This window comes from Falco cherrug, chromosome 7 (assembly GCF_023634085.1).
Source record: "Falco cherrug isolate bFalChe1 chromosome 7, bFalChe1.pri, whole genome shotgun sequence".
Lineage (NCBI taxonomy): Eukaryota > Metazoa > Chordata > Aves > Falconiformes > Falconidae > Falco > Falco cherrug.
Window position 1 is genome coordinate 18,201,528 of NC_073703.1, and position 21,452 is coordinate 18,222,979.

At 42.0% G+C, this 21,452-nt stretch overlaps 1 protein-coding gene across 2 annotated transcripts in view; it reads right to left on the reverse strand.

Annotated features, from left to right (window-relative positions):
- Positions 1–960: 960 nt before the first annotated feature.
- RFX7 (regulatory factor X7) overlaps positions 961–21,452 on the reverse strand; it is a 51,422-nt gene continuing 30,930 nt past the window's right edge. For both annotated transcript variants that reach the window (XM_055715686.1, XM_055715687.1), the window contains 6 exons: positions 20,818–20,940; positions 14,884–15,004; positions 12,927–13,007; positions 12,059–12,266; positions 9,210–9,505; positions 961–8,266 (listed from right to left, as the gene is read on the reverse strand). In XM_055715686.1, coding sequence (XP_055571661.1) covers positions 4,952–8,266; positions 9,210–9,505; positions 12,059–12,266; positions 12,927–13,007; positions 14,884–15,004; positions 20,818–20,940 — 4,144 coding nt within the window. In that variant the 3' untranslated portion in view covers positions 961–4,951. The remainder of the gene's footprint in view (positions 8,267–9,209; positions 9,506–12,058; positions 12,267–12,926; positions 13,008–14,883; positions 15,005–20,817; positions 20,941–21,452) is intronic.

Genomic DNA, 21,452 nt, shown 5'->3' on the forward strand with positions numbered 1-21,452 from the left:
GATTGTTTTTCTTGGTTGACAAACCTAAGTGATTTTGTGCTACCATCAAATCTTGCCACCTGCCAGCTCATCTCAGCACTTCTGTAGTCTGGGATGGAGGCTGTTAACCAGTGTTATCTTTTTGGCATGAAAACTTGAGTATTTATCCCTGCCTCCATTTTCTTGTAGTCAGTTTCTGCTCTGTGGCAATACCTTCATTTTGTTCACACAGACTATGCTGGGAACACCACTGGGTTTACATACAATTTTACAACCCAAATAAAGGACTCCATAGATCAAACCAGCATATTTTCCCCTTTATGGCAGCAAGTCAAACTGCACCATAACACCATCTTGTAAGAATGCTTTTACTAGTATCAAAAAGGAAAACCAACCAAGCACACACACCCCCTGTGGATGGCTATACCAGCAACAGCATGTTGCATGCCATAACAGCAAGACCCACCACTTGAAAGTGACAGGAAAACTAACACTCTGACCAGCACCCACACCAGGATGTCTGCAGCATGGAAGAGCCACATGCGATGACAACTCTAACCAGCACAACTATCACCACCACGTGCTGAAGTACAGCCTCAGCCAAAATGTTATCTGAATAGTTGATGGAAAATTTGAACTGTCAGGTTCAACTGTAAGCTGCAGCTGTTTTTCTCCCCCAAATGTAACTGTATCACCACACAAGTGCTTTCCACTTAAAAGGGATACCTACAGAAATGGAATATAAAGTGAATGGTCAGAAGCCCATTACCACCAACTTCTCTCAAGAGATTAGTCTGAGAGCACAGACTGACCCCTTGGCCAGGCATCCCAGCTAGGAAGATTCACCTGCATCCTCAGCTTTAAGTGTGTGACTGCTGCAAGTCGGTACAACTGGGCAGCTGTGATATGTCAAACTAGAGAGCTCTGTACTTTAGGTCAACCTTAACATGCATTTTCCATACAAAGAAAAAACTCTAAAAGTCATTTTAATATAAAATGTTTTTATTGTTTTTGAAAACATTTAAAAAACAATTTTTGAGCACTTTCAATAAAAAAAATAACTGAAATGCTACTGCAATATTCAACTACTGTAGTTTCAGCAGTACAACAGACAACAAAACACTGGGGAAAAGGGGAGAAACTGGATTTCCTGCACTAAATGAAAACGTGGAACAGGGATTTTTCTTTCTTTACGGTGCAGTAAATAAAGCACAGTATAGTACAAGACTATTATATGAACCTCAGATGCACTGCACAAGAAACGCTTTCCTTCTTTTCAGTTCAGAAGTCAGTGCTTATTGCAATTATTTGCAAATTATTTACTTCATGAATTCTTATCATGATAAAATGATGCAAAAATGTTTTTTCAACACCAGAACAATAAAAAATAATCCAAGAAAGGAACATATTCAACAATAACTAAGCTGAATTAGTCAACATAAAAAAAGTAAATAACTTGTGAATAACTATGCTCACCTGGTTAACACTGAACCAGTTTCAATACAGCAAAAGAATAAAAAAAATAAGTGGTTACAGGAATATATCTAGTACTGTACAAGATTAAGTCATTAACACTCATGCACGTTTTGTGATCATGTATTAACATGGTGAAGCAAACTAAACTTAATTTTTCCTGCTGTAATATTCTCATGTAAGAGAATAAGAAATAGAAATATCTCATTGAGATCAATGCACATTGCTACATAAGACAATTTCACCTGTCACTTTTAATGACATTTTGCCTTTATAATAATGAAACACATTAAAAAGGTTTTTTTATTTGCTTTTTTTAATTATTTTTTTTAAATCTGTGGGCCGTATTTGTTGCATTTATCCTAAGGAATGTGCCTGCCACAGGTTCAACAGAATTTTAGTGCAATATATGAACCCAGAAAGTTTGCTGGACTAACCAACCAACCCAATTTAAAGTGTTGGCAATACTGTACACAGGGTACAAATTCACTAGTTCGTATAGTTTAGCAAAAACTGCTATCAAAATAATTTATTTCTCATGTTAGTAGGAAGCCAATAATGTAAACAAGGGGTCAGAATTGTCTCAAATTCTTTGTTTTGGAGTATCTGACACAGACAGGCTTCCATTTGTTAGAATCACAGAATTTTCCTTTGGGTATTGCATACTTTGGTGTGCAGTAGTGCTCTGTCTCAATGTATTGTAAAGAACTAACTCGCACTAAGTACAGGGACCTAACATTATTAACTCTAACACCAATACAAACACACCTCTAAAATAATACATACCAATGTACAAAGCTGTGCCTGTGCCTTGGATTTTACTTGAAACCGATCCTTATTGAATTTAACGCTCCTTAAATGTACATTTGCTTTAAAACCACTGATTATACAATATTTCCCCTAATTAAGCCATGTTAGGCCCAATGTAATGCCTGTATTTAAAAATAATTTTCAACACCTTTGGTGATGGCTGCATAATTTAGAATACATCAGCTTTAACTCTACTCTTGCTTTTCTGAGAAATGTTCTTAAAAAACTAGTAGAGTCAGGCAAAAGCTTATTTCCCCCAAGCCCACCTCAGCCTCATCATTAACAACCTGGAGGCGAGGCCAGCACATCATGCGAGCGCATGGACTGCTGCAGCGTGCATGCGGCTTCTCCCTGCAGCACCAGTGCTTGTGTCCTTCCCCATCACTCCATCAGAAGCTAAGTATCACCTATTCACAGTAGTGCTGGCACTTCACACAGGGTCAGAGGAGGGAACCAAAAAAAAAAACCAACAAAACCCACACACAGAATGGTGCTGAGTGTCTCTCAGACCCAGTGAAGTCAACAAAAGGATGTTCAGCACATCTCTGGCAAAAGGCCACAGGCACGTACAGAACTCAAGCCCTGTCTTCAGCAACTTTAGTCTACAAAAAAAATGGTTCAAGCCTTACCGACAGACACCTGGCAAGATAACAAGCAGAAGGCTACCGTGCACTTTTTAGTCTCCTCCCAATTTTAACAAAACTTAAAAGGGTCACTTGGTCTTAAATAAAGCAAACCACACTATTGCACATCCATGTGCTTCAAGGAGGGATCTGAACTCTCCAATTTGGTTCCTGACACAGCGGCAAAACTTCTGATGCAAGCACAGTGAAATCAGGCCCCCCTAAGGTGCTATAGCTTGGCACAACTGTTTATCCCCGCAGAGGAGGCCACAAACTGGTGATGAACTGGGGCAAGAGGAAAAGAAGTCGTGGTACATCAGCACCTCGAGTGCCAATGCAGCAGCATAAGTTGAATCAGCACTGCCCAAGAAATTGACCAGTACTGGGATCTCAATTCATCAGCAAAAACGGAAGAAACAGAGGACCATCAAGACACTTAAACAAAAAAACCCACTAATCACTCAAAAAATCTGAGTATTTTCTCCTTAAGTAAATCTAGGGGGGGGGTTATCGGGCCTGTGCCTCCCCCTTCATAAATTCCTGACCCCACAAAGAAGTAATGCAAGAAAGGAAAATGTTTTCTGCTCTGTTTTCCATTTTGTGAGTGTCAGTTCACAGGCGAAATAATCAAACCTTTCCAGCATCAGGGTCACAGCTGGTTAGTACTTCTGTCTTTTGACCATTAAAGGAATCCATGCCATGCTGATAAAACAAAAGGTCTTTTTTTGGTTCAAGCCAACTAGTGAGGCAGAAATCTCATTTTCCAGAGGGGCAGCTAAGAACTTCTAAAAAAAAATATAAAATAATCAGATTCATCAGTCCTGTCAAATCACTTATGAAAATGGAATTAATGCTTCTAAAACAGTAAGTACTTTTAAAAGAAGTTTTACCAAAAGAAAGATCACATCTTACTGTGTATCTGTAAAGTGCCTGGCAGTATTATGGCTCTATATGAAATATTTTTAGATCAACCACATTTTCTAATATTGTAATCATCTTTTGTTTGAGAGAGCGCAAGCAAGAAAGACAGCAAGGCTCAACCTACTGAAATACAGAGAAAAGAACATCTTCCTACACCCTCCATGTGGTTAGGAAAGAGCAAACTTAAAAAATGAATCTTTAAAAATAGTTTTTAATGAGCTCCAGTAGCCCTTTTATTTAAAAAAAAAAAAAGAGGGAAAATATATGTTCCTTCTCTAGCATTGATAAATAATTAAACAGTACCTATCACTTTAAAATAGGGTGTTATGCCTACATTAAATCTCAGTGCTCACAATCTTTTCGCATGAATTTTACCTAATATAAAAACATTTAAGTGAGAACTAAAATATCAAGTATGTCATGAATATTAATGGATAAAATAACTACATAGATTTATTTCTCTTAAATAAAAAATTTAGTGCATCTTTCTTATTCCTTGATCATTCCTGTTAGGTTTTTCCTATCTCTGCATTTTACTAGAGATGCCGATGGCACCCGTGCTACAGAGATTTCCACAGTTCACCACTGCGCAGTGCTCAAGGCAGCTAGCTACACAATGATCGGGCACCTGCGTGTCACCGGGTTCACCTCTCCCCACTCCCCAGCACCTACCTGTCTGCAGGCACCCTGTATTTCAGACCTGAACAACAGAGGCCCATGAAGGATCACCTACTAAGAAGTAACAAGCAATACAAAGTACGGAAAGCCTACTAATGAGCCTGACTTAACACCCTCCCAAAGCCTCAGCCATAGCTGTCTGGCTGGCTATTATATAAACCACAGCATTGCTGGCTGGCTATTAACCACTTCTTTATTTGCTACAGTAAGAAATGTTGAATGGGAAACGCTATAAAATTCAAATTTTAATACTGGCTCTTTGATAGCCCATCACCTTCAGAGATTTGTTTAAAATTGGTAAGACTGCTTTTTCCCTGCTGAAGAATGAGCAACAGGTACAGCAAACTTTTTTAAAAATGCCACAATACATAGCAAGTGTTTCTGCTGCGGGAGGCACTTCCATTAAGACAAATACAATACGTCTGTCTTTTAGATACAGTGTGCTACATACATATTATAAAACAAGATTAACCCAACATTTCAACAGCAGGATGATCCTTACTCTCCATCCACTCAAAACCTGACGTAGTCATTGAGTTAATGGATTCATTGCAGATTTGTTGAAACAAGGGGTCATTTTTTAATTCCTCCAGTGTAGCATCATCGTCTTGTCCCTGCTGACGACCTGGATCAAACAGTAGATTTGTATCTAAAGTGTTCAGATCATTAATGCTGCCTGAGAGCTCGGAAGACAACCTGATGTCGCTGGAAAAGACAGATGCAACGTTATTAAGATCTGATGCCACCTGATTCACCAGCTGCTGGTTTGTTGGCAGACTGTCCTCCCCTAAAAGGTCTTTTACAGTGCTGCTAAAATCTAACTGCTGCTCTCCGATGACTGACTGTGCTTGGTTATCTCCAGAAGAAAAACTGATCTGATCGGTGCTGCTGTTTTTTGTGAGGTAATTTGGTGTTTGGAATTCATAAACTGAAGTGCTGGAATTGATCATATTTTGCGGGTTGGCACTAGGAAAAGCCGCGGATGTCTCTAAAATCTGAGTGAGGTTCATCCTGGCTGTGTAATTTGAGGGCATGTTGTTCATTCCCAAACCTCTCACTGCATCATCACTATCAGAATCAAGTTTGTTTAACAACACATTAGTTATTTTTTTAGTGTTTGTTTGTTTCTGAAGAGATGGGAAGGCCGTCTGCATCATCACAGTCAATGGGACTGACTGGCTTCTTTGCGCTATGTTATTGGCACTGGTGTCTGCATGGATATTAGCAAATACATTGTGAACTTCAGGAGTCACCGGACTTCCAAAAGGTGTCAGGTTGGAGCGTGGTATATTTGAAACTGGGTAAACAGTGCTTCCACTGAGATTGCGCTGGCGATGGACAGCAGGGCTCACACTCCGGCATCTCAGACTGTTGTTGAGAGAGGAACCGGTTCCTTTGTTGTCCAGAGGAGCAGGAACAGCAAAGCCCTCTTGCTTGGTGGTGCTACTGACAGAGGCTGCCTGGTGCTGCACGGGTGACACAGGAGTCACGCGACCAAAGTGAGTATCGTGGTGGCGCGACTGGGACTGGTATGACTGGCCAGGAACGGCAAAAGCGTGAGGTTTCCTGAAGCGGTCTTCCACCAGCTCCTGATAGCTCGTAAGGATGCCGTGATTTGCAACCGAGGAATTACTAACACCACTGTAGCCGTTATTCATCCACTCAAGCTTGGTTTTGTCGGGATGGGTAGCCATAGGCCGCTGCATTGGCTTCACGGGGCTACTCGATATAATGCTGGCATCGTGGTAAGCCATACTGGAGCTGATGGGAGTAAATGCAAATGGGTTTCGGCATTCCACAGGACTCGGAGGGACACTGCTGCTGCAGTTTGAATGTGGTGTGCCGATGGGCGTATGCCGGCTGCTTCCTAGAGCACTGTCTACAGGAGTTGTCTGAGCCAGCCTTGAACAGGGGCTCTCTCGAGACATGTTCTGAGATCCAGCGATCATTTCAGAGGTGGGTGTTGGAGTCGGGGTGGGGGTGGGAGTCGGGGTGGGGGTGGGAGTGGGAGTGTGAATTGGAGTGCTGTTGTTATGGATCGAATGGTAAAAGTGCACGCTGCTTGGATGAGATGACACAGGAGCTCCTTGAGCTGCCGTCTGACTCTGAAGTGCCATTCCTAGAGAACCACCATAAGGATGGGAATTATTCATGGACATTTGCTCCTCCATGAGCACCAGCTCCTCCACAATGCTGTCCTGGGTAAGGTCATCATCAAAGGAAAAGAAGTTTTCGTTCGACTGAGGGACTGTGTGTTCAAACTCTTTCAGTTCAGACTGCAGAGGTAACTGATTTGAAGACTGTGCTTGTATTTGACCCAAGGAGGACTCCTGGATCTGGCTCTGTAACTGCTGGGCGTATGCATCCTGCTGTATACCTTCACAGTGCACTGGCTCCCAGGCCGATTCCTGCAAGTCACCAGAGCCAGAGTGCCCTGCAATAGTCATAACACTGATATCTTGCTGCTGTTCACAATTCACAGATGCGAAGTCAGAGGTTTTGGTGATATGGTGCCATGTATTTGGGTTAAAGCTGCCATCGGATGTTGAATCGTTTTCTATGATAAACAAGTTTCCTTCCAATTTTACTTTTATATCTGGAGATGATGCTGATGCAAGCTGTTGTCCTAAAGTAGAATCACTGGTATTTAAAGAGGTGCTCAAAGAAAGGTCTGTTGTTAAGTTTGCTGCAGCTGTAGAGGGTACAGGTACCTTCACAGGTACTGTGCTGGGAACTTGAGCAAGTGTTGCCGTATTGTCACTGTTAGTTAACGATCCAACCTTCGGAGACTTCTTAACACCGTTTGCTTTTTGACCCTCTGTGGCATTACCAGCTGAAAGCTGCTCCACCAGAGATTTCTTTACAGGTGGTACCTGGGAATCCTGAAGCATAGAAGGTTGTCGCTTTCTTGGACTTTTAGTGCATGTTTTGTCTTTAATTGTAGACTCACCAGTAGGAGGTGAACCAATGCTGGTGCTGGACAAGTTCTGACTGGCAACTGAGAGCTTTAGAGTGTTTTGATTATTGCCTGCTGAAGAAACTGGTGTGATCTCATTAGATTGTGTTTTATATTTGGTCCCTGCTTCTTCAGCTCCCTGATCACAGCCCTTACCTGGTTTTGCCTCCAGAACATCATCAGCTGAAACCTTCAAGGTTGCAACCTCAAAATTAATTAGTTGAGCAGGAGGCAGGTCAGGGGTTGCCTTTATGGATTTCGACACATCAGAGCTCTCTTGGCCCTGTACTGAGTTCTCATCCAGCAGTGCTTCTGGTTCCATTTTGATCTTGACTGCAGGCGTAGCTACAACAGTGCTAGGCTTGGATCCCGGAGACTGAAGTGAAACAACAGATCCATTTTTGATCTGTGGACCAGTCCTCCCTTCTTCCACTGCTCCTGCACTACTGCTAACTGAAGGCGTCTGTTTGACGGGCACATTACTGCTGCTTGGGGCAAGGGATATTGCTGTCATTTTCACCACATTTAAGGAATTCACATGTGGAGCTGGCACAACAGTCTTGATAGGGCTACTGGTAAACAGCACCGTCGTGGGAGAGCGGATGGTGAGAGCACTGGTGTTTGCTGGCTTCGGTAAGATCTGCGGGTAGCGATGTCGGGCAGAGCGGTCACCAACTGGGCTGGCAGGAACGTTCTGGGGAGTCTTTGGTGGCTGCTTGACTGATTGCATGTGCTGAGTGACCACCTGAACATTGAGCGGCAGGACCTTGCTATCAGATGATCCCATAGGACTTGGAGACGTCACCAACTGCCTGGTCCTTGGCACCTGTAGAGAGAGTGAGAAACAAAAGGTGTGGCAATGAAGGAAGAAAGTCGCTAAAGCCCACAGCCCACCTCATTCCCAAACATGTCAAAGGTGAAGGACACCACAGCTGAATACACCAAATCTAGTGAATGTCAGTTTGAAAAAAAGCAAGCTCTTCAACTACACACAAGAAAATTTATATTTGTCTGCCTAAGGATTGGTACGCAGGTATGTGGCCTCAGTTTTTAAGGCATGAGGCACCGGTCTACACACTAGTCTGCTCTTCTGCTGATGGAAAGGGTCATTCTCATACAATCCTTCACCACACAGAACAAAAAGACAGACATACAAAGATTAAAGAGGAGAGCATGTGTTCAAACAGTCCTCATTGTTACGGTTTCAAAAGCCAGTGAAATACAAACCCACTATCAGGCAGAAAAATCAGCTTACCTATTAAAATTAACAACACAGCTAACATCTTAAAAACAAATAACCTCCCCCGCCTCCCCCAGCCCAGTTCTGTATGGCTGAAAGACAAAGATGTTCCATACTACTGACACTCACGCAAAAATAAAATTGTTGCTGTCACTAAATGCGTTGGGCCAATGAAAGGCAATTTAGATTCCACGTCAGGGGCTCAGTGACCCACATGACTGGTGGCAGCTCTCTCGTCTGGTTAAACTTCATCTCAAGGGCAATTATTCCCATGTATAACCTTAATTGCTGCTAGCTGAAATCTACTGTCAACAACTTCAAAGACCTACTTGGCCTATGCTATGTGATCAGAAATCTGCTGCCTCTGTATCGATCTTGAAACTCGTGTGGTAAAACAGTCACTGGAACAGAAAAGCATCGAGGGACCCAAGCCTTTGAGCGGAACCAGTTTCTCTATCCCACTGACACCACTGCAATGTACAACCCTTTTGTAAGGTGGTTTCTCTAGAGAACTGCTGGAGAGCATTACCGGTATTGGGCTGGGGACAGCTGCCACAACAATGCCAATAGGCGGAGGAGACAGAATTGCAGGACTTCCATTAGATATACTGGTCACACCATTGGTTGCAGAGCCTTCCGTCTTCTTTGCTGGAGACTCTCCTGGCAAAGGAGACTGCAGTTTCTGTTCTTGCTGCTTCTTCTGGATCTTACGCTGCAGCTGCTGCTTGGCATCAACAGGAGATGGCAGAGTTTTCACTTGCGGTTGAAAGGAATTACTTTCAGCAGTAGGTATAAAAGCTGAGGGCTGGGGGATCCCTTTTATTCCTGAATACAAAAGAAGAATGAATTGTAACCACACATACCTGGTCTGCTGTAGTGCCACTCTGTATCTAACCGCACAGAACACAGGGCAGGCATCTCAACAACCAGCCTGGGAATACCTCCTCCACAAGGTGCTTCCCATCCAAATTGCTCCAACCCATTCATGCTCAAACCTATGCAGTGTTTCCGTTTATTTCCACATTTGTGGCAAAACCTCTCTCTGTTAGACGAGTTGGGCATTAGCTGCTAAAACCACTACGAACTGGCATCTTGTTTCTAGTAATCCCAAACGGCCACTTTTGTGTCAGCAACATCGAAAAAACGATGCATTTCCTTTAACTGACAGCAGAGGGCAGCATATATGCTTTAGAGGAGGCTTTACAATTGTTTTTGTTTTGTTATCAGTGTCTAAGGCAGCTTCACAAATGAAAAATCTTTCCAGAAAGCTGTGGGTCTGTGTCACAGAGGAGCAGCTCTGAGCAGATGATATTATGCCAAGGCATTAAACACAATGCATCTAATATCAGAATGGATCACAAGCTGTGTGTGATCAGGGATAATGGTGAAAGCAGGGCAAGAAAAGTGTCCAGGGGAAAAAAAAGAAAAAAAGAAAAAAGGAAGGAAAAGGGGTGGTGGTGGTGGAAATGGAAATTAGAACGGGAGAACATTTTTTGTAGAGACAATGCCTTTGCTGATCCCAGGCAAGCAAGTGGTGCTTCCAGGGAGAACAACAGGGAATTAGTCTCATCTGTGCAGCTGGTACCTATTTCCCTTACAAAATCGCATCACATTTATAATCTTTTGTTTATTAACAGTCAAAGAGGATTAGCATGCTCTCTCAGTGCCCAATGAACCCTGTTGAACTGCCCCTCTAAAAATGCTTTAACACTGTTTCATTTACACATCGAAGGCTTCATCATTTTTAAAGTAACTCTTAATTGTAAATTAATTGACAACACTTTAGGGCAAGTATTTCAGTTTAGATACCCATTACATGCTTAGGAACTGTGGTCTGGGAGCCTACCCTCTCAGCAGTCGTCTGCATGTACCACAATAGCTTGAACACTACCGCATCTCTGCTTTCACAATTCCTTCTTTACAGAGCAGTGAAATGCCCAAATGTATTGCAATTACTGCAAAACAATTAATCTAGATGAGCTGAATACTGAAGGCAAGTAACATTTATAAGAAAAAAAACCCAATTTTTTCTTTGGAGGGTAAAGGTTTGCTTTTTCCTCAGTTAATGCACAGAGACACTGTAGTTCCTTGTGATATAGAGGAACGGGAATATTTTATTTGTCATTCTAGAAAAAAAAAACCTCTCCCAAAATGACTACTCAAGCCACAGAGGCGTGCACTTGAAATTAACCGCCCTTTTCCATGAAGGAAACCATCTTCTCTTGAAGGAAGTAAGGGGGAGAAGGTTCATCAGTTGAAGAGCTGTGCATACACCTAGTGTTCCTTCTAGCAGCACAGCAAGCAGAACCAGTGAAGCCAAGCAACGATGTGTAAACGAGGAGCACACAGACTGCAAAACCTGCCACTGCCACCTGTCAGTTCCAGGTTGCAATAAAAGGAAGAGCTGGAAGGAGAAAGAACATGATCTAAATGGGATCACCCCAACCTACAGCCCTGACCACCAGTTTCCATTTGAAATCACCTGCCTCAAGTCAAGAGATCTGCCTTGATCTAAACACATTTTGCTTGACAGGCCTGGGCAGAACTCCCCAGAGGGAAGTCTGGGGAGCACGTTGTGCACCTGCACTTCTCATCCTTCGTTTTTTGTAATTTACTCCATCCACAGCCATAGAAAACCCACTTTAAATGATTAAGTGACTGATTTTGAGCATGAAGAGGGAAACAGAACACAAAAATGTACAACCAACCTAGAGACCAAACAGAACAGGAATTCAGTCTGATGTAGCAGAATACAAAATAACCCTTCCTCTTTACCTCAGTCTTTAATGAAGATTTGAAATCCAGTGCAGGAATCTCAGTCACACAACTGCCCCTGGAGAATGCCCCTCAAGCCCTTATTTCTAATGGGATCAACAGCAGCAGCAGTTGACATACTTGTACTACCTGACACTGATCAAACACCTCAGGAGAATCTGCACCTGACACCAGAAATGCCACAAGAAAATCTGCTCTTGAAAGAAAATGAAGACAGACAATTGTTTCTAAATTAGGGCAAGTTATCAGACAGAAACACAGCTACACCAGCAGTCTGTCTACAAACAAGCACAGCACCAGCACCGAATTCCTAATCTAGCAAACAGCACAATTACTCACATGCCCTGAAGTGCTTTAAAAGACCAGGGTCCTCAGTGGAGGAACAGGAGAATCACACATTAAACCGAGACCCAAGCTTATTTTAGCTCTCTTCACCTAGACTACCAGCAAGAAAATTAGTTTGCTGCAATGTGGACTAAAATCACGTAAATGTATGCTCAAATGCTCAGTTGGTGTTTAAAGTATGTCCTGATGTGCTTTCTCAAACCAAGATATTATCAAAAAAAATCCCCTATTACACTGATTCAACACTTATCTCATTACCTGCCGGTGCCCCTGCCATTACTGTTAAAGCTGCCATTGACTTGGTACCGATATAGTGACTTTTTACAAGGAAACGAGCCAATTCCAAGACTGTATCAAAAGGCTGGCTCAGCACTTTCTGCGCCCATTCACAAACCAGCCGGCAGGCTGCAGAGACGACTTCCTCATCAGCACTTTGCAGCTGCCCAGTCGGCTCTGCCCCATCCAACTAAAACAAACAAACAAGGAAAGGTTAATTATGAAGGGTCATTAAGGCATTAAAACAAAAATAGAGAGCAAATGATGATCAGAAACACATAAAAAGTATGTTCGCAGTTTTTCATTAAATTGGGAGAATGAGATCACATCATCAGTATCATTCAAAATTAATGTCTTAACATTAATCTACTGGTTGTTTCCAAAGGCATTATATGGAGCTGATATTTCTGGAAGAAAATTGCAGTGACGATCCTATTATCTAGACCACCACCAACTGATGCTGTCTGCATCCAGAGTCTTGTCAGCTCAGCAGCCACTGTCACCCAGGAACTGCTTCTTTCACTGGGGTTCCTCTTCCCTAGCATTGACTTTTATTTAAAAAAAACAATACAGTAAACCCAAACCAGAATCAGTTAGACAGATATAGCTTGTGGGTAGCAACACTGTGAAACTCTGCTTCACCTCCTCAATTATTGTTTCCTTCACAGCACTGCAATTCGTTCCGAGTATTACAGAAAAACATCAAACTGGTTCAGAATATAAGTATCATAAAGAAAAATCTTAAAAACTACACAGCTCTTCACTTCGTTTTGAAAACTTGGGACAGGAAAACAGCATAATAAATGTTAAGTTGCAGAAAGATATGTAAATACACAAGTATATATCATACCCCATCTCCAGTTTTATGAAAGTCAAGGTTGGGCAGTGTTGGCATATGCACAAAAGCCTTCTTCCTCAGTCCACTGTAGCAATATGTGAACAAGAATTAAGGTCTAAATTGTCTGCCTGTCAGTGGGGGACAGGAGGGAAGGGAAGAAATTCCTGCGATAGCCCTCATAAGCTTTAAAGCAAACTCAACAACTCATAAGCAAACTCAACAACATTAATTCAACAAAAATTAACATCGTCTCTCACAGCCAGCAGAACCAAGAGCCTACAGACTGCTGCCTTCTTGGGCAGGTCATGGGGCTTCTCCATCTACCCAGAGGAGCAAGTGAGGCTGGGCCTAAAGAGTTTTGTTTGATGAACCACTAAACCATGCCAAGTAGTTTCAATTAGTTACTCAATATTTAAATAATGAACATGAATTTGAACTACACTCTCTTCCTAAATCAGGCCCAAAAGAAGACTGAGAATGCATGTGTAAAAGTTAATCACCATTAAAAAATGTGTTTCCAAATTTAGGGTTTACTTTATTATAAGTTGGGTTTCAAATTTAGGTTTTACTTTATTGTGAGTTGTTCTTTTTTGGCTCTTTGACAAGTTTCCTGACATTTTCTTCTCCTAAGGGACTTCCACAAAGTGAAGAAGTTCCCCATGACAAGATAAAGTGACTGATAAGGACATTTCTTCCTAAGATTTCACACAATTTTTGTGTCTCTCCCCACCCATGATAATTCTTCTATAAAAACATGGACACAAATACCCAGACTCGTTCTTACATTGATCTTATCAAATTAGTACATAACAATATACTCCCTCCTTTACTCTTAGTCACTTGCTTATGGATCTAAAAATCAAACCAGCCTTTTTTCCTCTCCACAGCATTACTCTGGGAGTTCACATACATTGTCTCTTCTCTGTGACACATAAATCCTTTTCAGGATCACTATTTTTTCACATTCTGTAAATATGTCTTTATTTCTCTTTCCTACACCATGGAGTTTGCATTTGCTTGCACTACTTTGGATGGAGCATAATCACAGTAAAATAAATGTAAGGAGGGTAGGTATTAAGGCAAGTGTGAGATAAGGTCACATTTTAATAATTCTGAAATAGCAATTTAGGACTGATAGATACCCCCCTCTAGGTACACTATGACAAGATGCATTTTTTAAAGTTAAGGTTTCTATTAAGTTAACAGTTAAACGGGGTAGTGTTTTTGCACCTCCTCTGGGATGGACTGTTTCCCTAACCCAGGGAAGTGAGCTGATTCCCACTGTGCGCACGGGGAACAAGGCTCTGCAGTCAAGACAGAGACAGCGCTCCCCCACCTGAGCCACTCTTGCCCTCTAACTGCCTTTCCTATCTGAGGAGGTTGGCACCACGCAGTGAAGGAAGCAGTCTTCCTGCTCTGATGGTAGGACAAGGCTCGAATTACGCCTTCCAAGTCTGAAGTCAGCTTTTGTGACGACTTCCCAGTTCCCTTTTCTCTTTCCAGAGTACTAATGGTTGAGAAGAGGCAGTCTTACGAAATACCTGTAAGTACCGCTTACAAAGGATCTTTGGCTTTAAAACTAATTTTTTCATTACTGGTGTGCACAAGTATAATACAAAAGCAAGACACGTTCTGATAAGTCTGAGCTGTACTACCAACAAAATATTGGTTACTGCACATATATAAGGCCAGTTCCTCTATTCCAGTATCTCCCTTTGTACTAAACCATAAAACTTCTTTGATTCCTCGCTGCTGTGACAACCAAGCATTAGAACCTATTTAAGTACTTGTTTCCAAAGTTGTATCTTGCAACCTAACACTACCACAATTAGTAATTTTTAAAAGAGCACTGGGAAAGTGTCTGCATTTTTTATTGAACGTTACTTCTACATTTAGCTGGTAGTTAAGCCATAATGACAGATGTTCTCCAGGCAAGTGCAGAAGTTACCGAGAAGCGTTCTAGCAAAGGATATTTTGATTTGCCTCTTGTGCCTAGACGACGGGCCTTCATATTTGGAAAGACATTTTTCATGATCTTTCCAAAGTCAGCAGCACTTAACGGGTGGTAGCCAAGATTGTCACAATAGCTCCTGCAATGAAGAGAAAAAGTGTGAATGGAATCAAAGTTAATACAAGCGGCCAGCCTGCACGCTAGACTTCATCAAAGGTTTTCAAAAGAAAACACTTATACCCAATCCATATTTAGAACCACATTTAACATTAATGAAGCTATCCACAATGAATTGAATGCATTAAAAATGTATAAACAGAGCTATTAATACCATAGTTTTTGCCTTGTTCTCTACTGAGTTCAAAGGCAAGTCATATGGAGACATAACAAGTAGTGGCATTATCTAGAGCACAGTTAAGATTTACTCCACAACTCAGTTCGCAGCATATGTCTCAATTCACTTATTTTAGGACATAATAAAAGCAGGGACATCGTTCTAGGCAGAAGTATAGCTTGAGTGTGGATAGGCCTGAAGTCCTGCAGGAATATTTCAAAAGCAGTAGCTAAGACATTGATCAGCGTCCAGAGAAAGATTTTGCCTACACAACCTCAATTTGACAAGGCTTAACAGAACTAAATGTAATAAAACATACCTTCCTAGGGAACCAGCTTCACCTTTATGGGCGTAACATAAACATGTAGTGAGGACTTAAGTCTTCTTACCACTGTACCACTACTGAATGAGGAGAGCTGCTTAGTTACAGCCATCCTTATATTCATTAACAGTCCTAAATTAACAGGGATTTCAACTGCCTCTGCAAATGTCGACCTTCATGTGACTGAGTATACAACCTTATGATATAGGGGAACAGAGCAACAAAAGGTAATTACTTTGCTAAGTTTGTTTATTCTAGTAAAATGAACGCTTATCTCAAAAACAGCAGAAGGAATTTTGTTTCAACATCCAAGACATTTAAAAAGTATCTCTTCGAGACAGAGAAGAAGAAGAATTGATTTCACTGCTAAATGTGAGTGTTCTGGAAAATCACAAACATATGAAAGCAGAGGAGAAAAAAAAAAAAAAAATCAAGAACTGCTCTGGAAGGTTCACCTGTGCAGCAAGTGCTTAAGGCTGCACAAAGATATGAATGCCCTATTGCTTTCTGTTCAAAAGCCCTGCAGTATTTCACAGATGTTAATGTGCTAAGGCCCCAAAAGTACAGTTACAGCATTCTCATTCAAGTTTACTAAGGTCAGGGGGTCAGCATCAAATAGCAATGACCTCCTTTCCCCTGGAGAAGTCCTACCAGCAATGTACAAAACCAATCTGCCTCTGAAGAGGTGACTGTACACGGTCCCGTGTGGGCATCATCAGGAGAGCAGAAAAACAGTAAGAAAGTATGTAGGTATCCTCCACCTGGAGAGCACCACCACAAATGTAATGATTTTGACGATGATAAACAGCAAGATTCATGCTATTTGGTTCTGTCCTTTCCCTGCAAAGCTTGTGTACGCCTGCTTTCCCCAGCTACTGGGAGCTCTTGAAACCAGGAGATGCTGCCTACAACCTGGTATAGAGTCAGCCATTAATCTAGGTTTTTATATGGGACACCACGAGGTTTTTATCCAATTTATATATTAACGTCTTTAATTTCAATGCATGTCAGTCACAGAATCTGGATTTGGATATGTCCCTTTGAAGTTATTACAAAGGAATACCTCACCTGCCTCACTGCACCCTCTTAGGAATCAGACATGGCTTTACACGTAACAGATAGATCCCTGTGTGTTTTGTTTTCCCCTTGGCATCTTGTCAGGCTCCAATGGATTTCAACTTTACTCTGAAAATTCCTAACAGGTGGGTCTTTGTCACTTACTGATGCTGATTACAGGACTTTAAGCCTCAACCAGTGTGCAAAGGAGGGCTCTCTGAACGTCTCTACCACAGTCAGCAGTGTTGAGTTTCAGTCAAAGATCATGTCAGCAAAATAAAATTTAAACAATAACCCAGCAAAACAACAGGATTAGGGACCTACCAATCAATCAACTTTAAAGTCAAAGTTACTCTCTCCCTAGGAGAAAATAAATAAATAAAATAAGAAAAAAAAATAATCTGTTCCTCAAGTCTAGCACATCTGTTTCAAGACAATTACTTGCTAGCAGCAAAACACACAGTTACACGGTCCCCTCATATCCATCCTGGCAGCTCCTGCAAGCTTGTGATTTCTGAGCTATTATTATTATCATCATGTAATTTCAGTTTTCAGACAGATCATCCCATATGGCCCCTCCTCCTCCTGGCTCAGCCGAGAACCCTCCGTGTCCATCTGTGGTCTCTCATTGACTTGACAACACATACCAGGAGTCTCTTCCCTGAAGCTCTTCTCTCTGCTACTTGCACTCTTGGCACATTGCTGAGCCCAGGAGCTGTTTTGCTTATTTGAAGGGTGGGTGGGAAATAGATGGGGGGAGGGAAGGTTTACACAGAGACAGGAATGAAAATGAACATGCAGTTGCTTATGTTCCTTTGTACAGAGCTCCCCTACATGATAAGGAGAAAAGGCTTTTTATTTTCCTGTAACGTCCTCAAATCAAATGTACTGAAGATATAAAATACACTGGGAGCATACCTGAATTAAACCACGCACACAAAAAAAACCTAGCCAAAAAGCCAATGAAGACAGGTCAGGCTATGCATCCCAGCCATGGGCAGAAAACCCACTACAAACAGCAAATGATAAAGAATCCACTGCATGGAACGAAACAAAGATCTTGGCTTATCCAATCTAGCAGAACAACTGGTCTCTAAAAATGGGTTAGAGCTAAGAACCTTAGGAAGAGGTAGGTTCTCATTAAGGTGATGAACAACGCTGGCACAGAAATTAGTCCAAAAAAATCAGGTAGGATGGAATCCAGATGGCTGAAAATCATTAGAGAAATGAAATTGCAAGTCAGACTCCCAAAAGCAGTAGCAGAGGTGGGAAACAACTATTTTAAATGGAGTTTGATTGGCTTTTAGAAGGAATACAGGTTGTTGCTTGAGAGAGGACTGGACTTTACAACACAATAGGTCCCATCCTGTTCCTGTCAGGGAGTTTTATTCAAAAACTCTGGTTAAGTGCTATCAAATAAGATTAGTATATGTCTTATTTAACAGACATGGTATTCCTATACCTACTGCCCTCTTCTGTGCTAGCTTCTTCTAACTTGTTGGTTAACATTCTTAACACTTAGCGCACATAATCTATGCATCAGGTGGCATCAAGTAGCCCAGCAGCCAGTAAAGCAAGGATTAATGATTTACAGACTAAAGGAAAGAGATATGGGATGACTCAAAGACCTCCTAATCCACATTAATCGTATCAAGTGAATCTTCAGGGCACCAGACTTAAAAGACTTTCTTTCCTTGTGTCACTGCAGTAGAAGCAAGATAAGAGGAGCCAAGTGTTTACTGAAGGCTCAACAAATAATTTTGTGGGCAAACAGGGATTTTGTCTGCGTAAGTACTGCAGGACTGCACTTAAGACTCAAAATCTTAATTCTCTCAACTCAGCTAAACCTACACCCAGTTGCCTCCAGAAGGGTGTTTACTAATAAGAAGACACCCAAGCAAAACCGACTTACAAGAAAATATTGAAAGGATTTGATGGGTAGCAGCATCCACTTTCTGCAGGCTAGATAACACATCAGGCAGCTTCCCATGAGTTCCCACAATATTTTCCAGTCTGTATGTCCCCATAACTCCCAAAGGAAGCTGGCAGAAGAACCATGTGTGCCAACAGAAACACAGCTTCTTACAGCCCAATGTCTTCTGTCAGTGCAAGCAGCAGCGCAGCACCAAGAGAGAACTAGTTATTACCTCCTTTCTGAAATTCAGCTGCAAACTCTCAACCTTCCCAAGTGCTACTGCCTTCTGTCATGATGCATTTTTCATTTATTTTATCCTTTTCAAAAGGGAGATGAATCCATTCACTTTTATCCAGTTACAGACGTGAATTCACAATTAAATAGAAGAGTAAGAAAATATAAAGAGTCACTGTGTTGTATAAACTCAGCAAGAAGAGGCTGCTGAAACATGGAGGAACTGGAAGCACTACCAACACTTGCCAACGGTAGACTTGTGTGGAGTGCAAGCTTCCGTCTTTCCCTCTTCATAGGAAAAACCCCCACCAAAACACCACATGAAAGGTGATGCAGAAGCCCAGTAGTTTTGGCAAGATTTATTTTGATGAAAATTTCCAGCAGGAATTGAGATGTTGGTATGATGCGGCAGTCTTCTGAAGCCTTGCTGTGGATTTATATGTACAGAGTGCACAAGCTTGCTCACTGTGAGCTCATGCAACATCTATCTTTGCACACAGAGGAGAGAAACGCTACCTTGTTAATATGACAGAAGTGAGTTTTGAGAGGTCTTAACACCCTTAGGTAAAGAAAAATGACGTACCAAAACTAACCCTTATGTATTTATATGCCTGTTACCCACCTCCCACTCGAAGACTACTTTTCCTTTAGTGTGCAAGAATAACTCAGGAAAATATTCAAAGAAACTGAATGTTTTAAAAACAGAACAGATGCTTTCAAAGGAGAACAGATTCCAAACATTTGATATTTTCCTGAATATTTGCTTACCACCCTTATTTTGTTAGGGGAAAAAAATACAATACACAAATACTTGATGCAGCTACATACAAAAGCCATCCAAATTTCACACTCCACAATCTGTAGATGATGATTTTTCTGGGCATCTGCAGCTTGGCACAGCATGGAAGCCAAGCAGATTTGTTGCTGAAGCAGGCCATAAATTATTTAATAAGAAATATATTTAAGAATAACGCTTCCATCTCTCTCCCGCACAGCAGCTGCCGCTGTTGCTGTGTCTGCGCGAGCGGCTGCTGCTCGGGGATTGGCCACCCCGGCACGTCTGTGCCATTGGCTCTATTTCCAGGCTGCGTCATCGCTCCGGTCCATGGCCAGATTTCAGAAATAGGTGTGTGCATGTTTATCAACCCCAGGCAAGCGAATGCCATCATGTTTCAGCTCACTCAGAGTAAAAAAAACTTGACCAGAGAGAGTTAATTAAAAGGAGGTATTTGCAGAAGGCAACCCTGCAATAACAGTTACTGATTGGGGCTGAATCCTGTAGGCACTTAGGAGGTGAAGGGATTCAGCTGGCTGCAAATTACTGTAATCGGTCAGATTATGGAAATATTCATACTAGATCATAAATCTGTTATTCATCTTCAGGCAACTGGGCTAAGGATGATTATTTCCCCCCCCTCCTCCGTGGGGAATGTTCCGCAAATGAATTCAAATCCAACTTCCCATCAGACAGCTCCCTCTCCCTTGCTTCTAATCGCTTTCTTGTTACATGGTAGCTTTGAGACCTGACAACACAGACTCGCAGTGGCCTTGGTTACTGCTTTCATACATATTCAGATATATTGTGCCTCTGTAGAAATCAGGTTTGCTGCAGGAAGGTCCAATATTTATGCATTATTATGGAACGAAAGATGTTATCGGCTAGGTCTTATGTGCAAAATAGCTGCATTTCCAGAAGGCACAATTCCACCCCTAATCCTTGTTAAGGCAGACATACACGTGTGTATATACAAGCAGACCAACATGTACTGTAAGGCAGTAATTGGTGCTTTTTACCTGTGCCGCTTTGCCCACAAAACAAAAACCAATATTCATACAGATATTTACTTGTTAAGAAATACTTGCACTTTTCCTTCAGCATATGTAATGCACAATTTAAACATCACAGTCTTATCTCCAGCAGCAGAATACAATTCCCCTCACTGTAGCTAGTACGTTCCCAGGTATGTTAGTACGTAGGGCCTTTTTCTGCTCTGTGCACTTGTACATCATGGAGTGGTTTTAGAGTCGGTGTCACAGAACTATCCATACTGGCTAAAGCCACACGCGTAGATCCAGTTTGGAAGCACTCACTTGTATTCATCATAAACCTCCTGCTTGGGAAGGGATGTCTCGGGGTGCTCCTCCAAGGTGTTCCGTATCCACGAGAAGGCGTGCATCTGCTGGGCACGGCTGGACGACATGGAGATCTGATCGCTAGTGAAAGAAGAAGCAGTGCCAATGAAGACCGCTCCATAGCTCCTCCTCACTTACAAGACTAATAATTGTCTGGCTACACACGTTAAGAAACACCAGCAACAACGAGGACCAGTACCTCACACAATTAGCTATTCCTCAAGACAGTGGCAGCTGTTAGCTCCCTTTTTCCTCCACAATTTAAGAGACTCCACGCTCCGGTTCCTGATGGATACACAGCCACGCATACACAGTGATGGGTGAGAGTTCACCTACTTCCCCCCCTCTTAAATGTATTGTTCCTTACTAGACCACCTCCAGGCTTCTGCCCACTCTGTTTGCCAGCTGCCCTTTGGAAACACCCGACTTTCCCAGCAGATGCTCAGTGCTTCCTGTAGGCACCTGCCTGCCTATACCTACTGGGAACATATACCAAGTTTGCGATGCTGTGACCTGCAGGTTGGTTTTCTAGACCTCCCCTTAGTCAAACAAATGTTACCTGGAAATACCATTAGTTCCTTCTTTCCCTCACC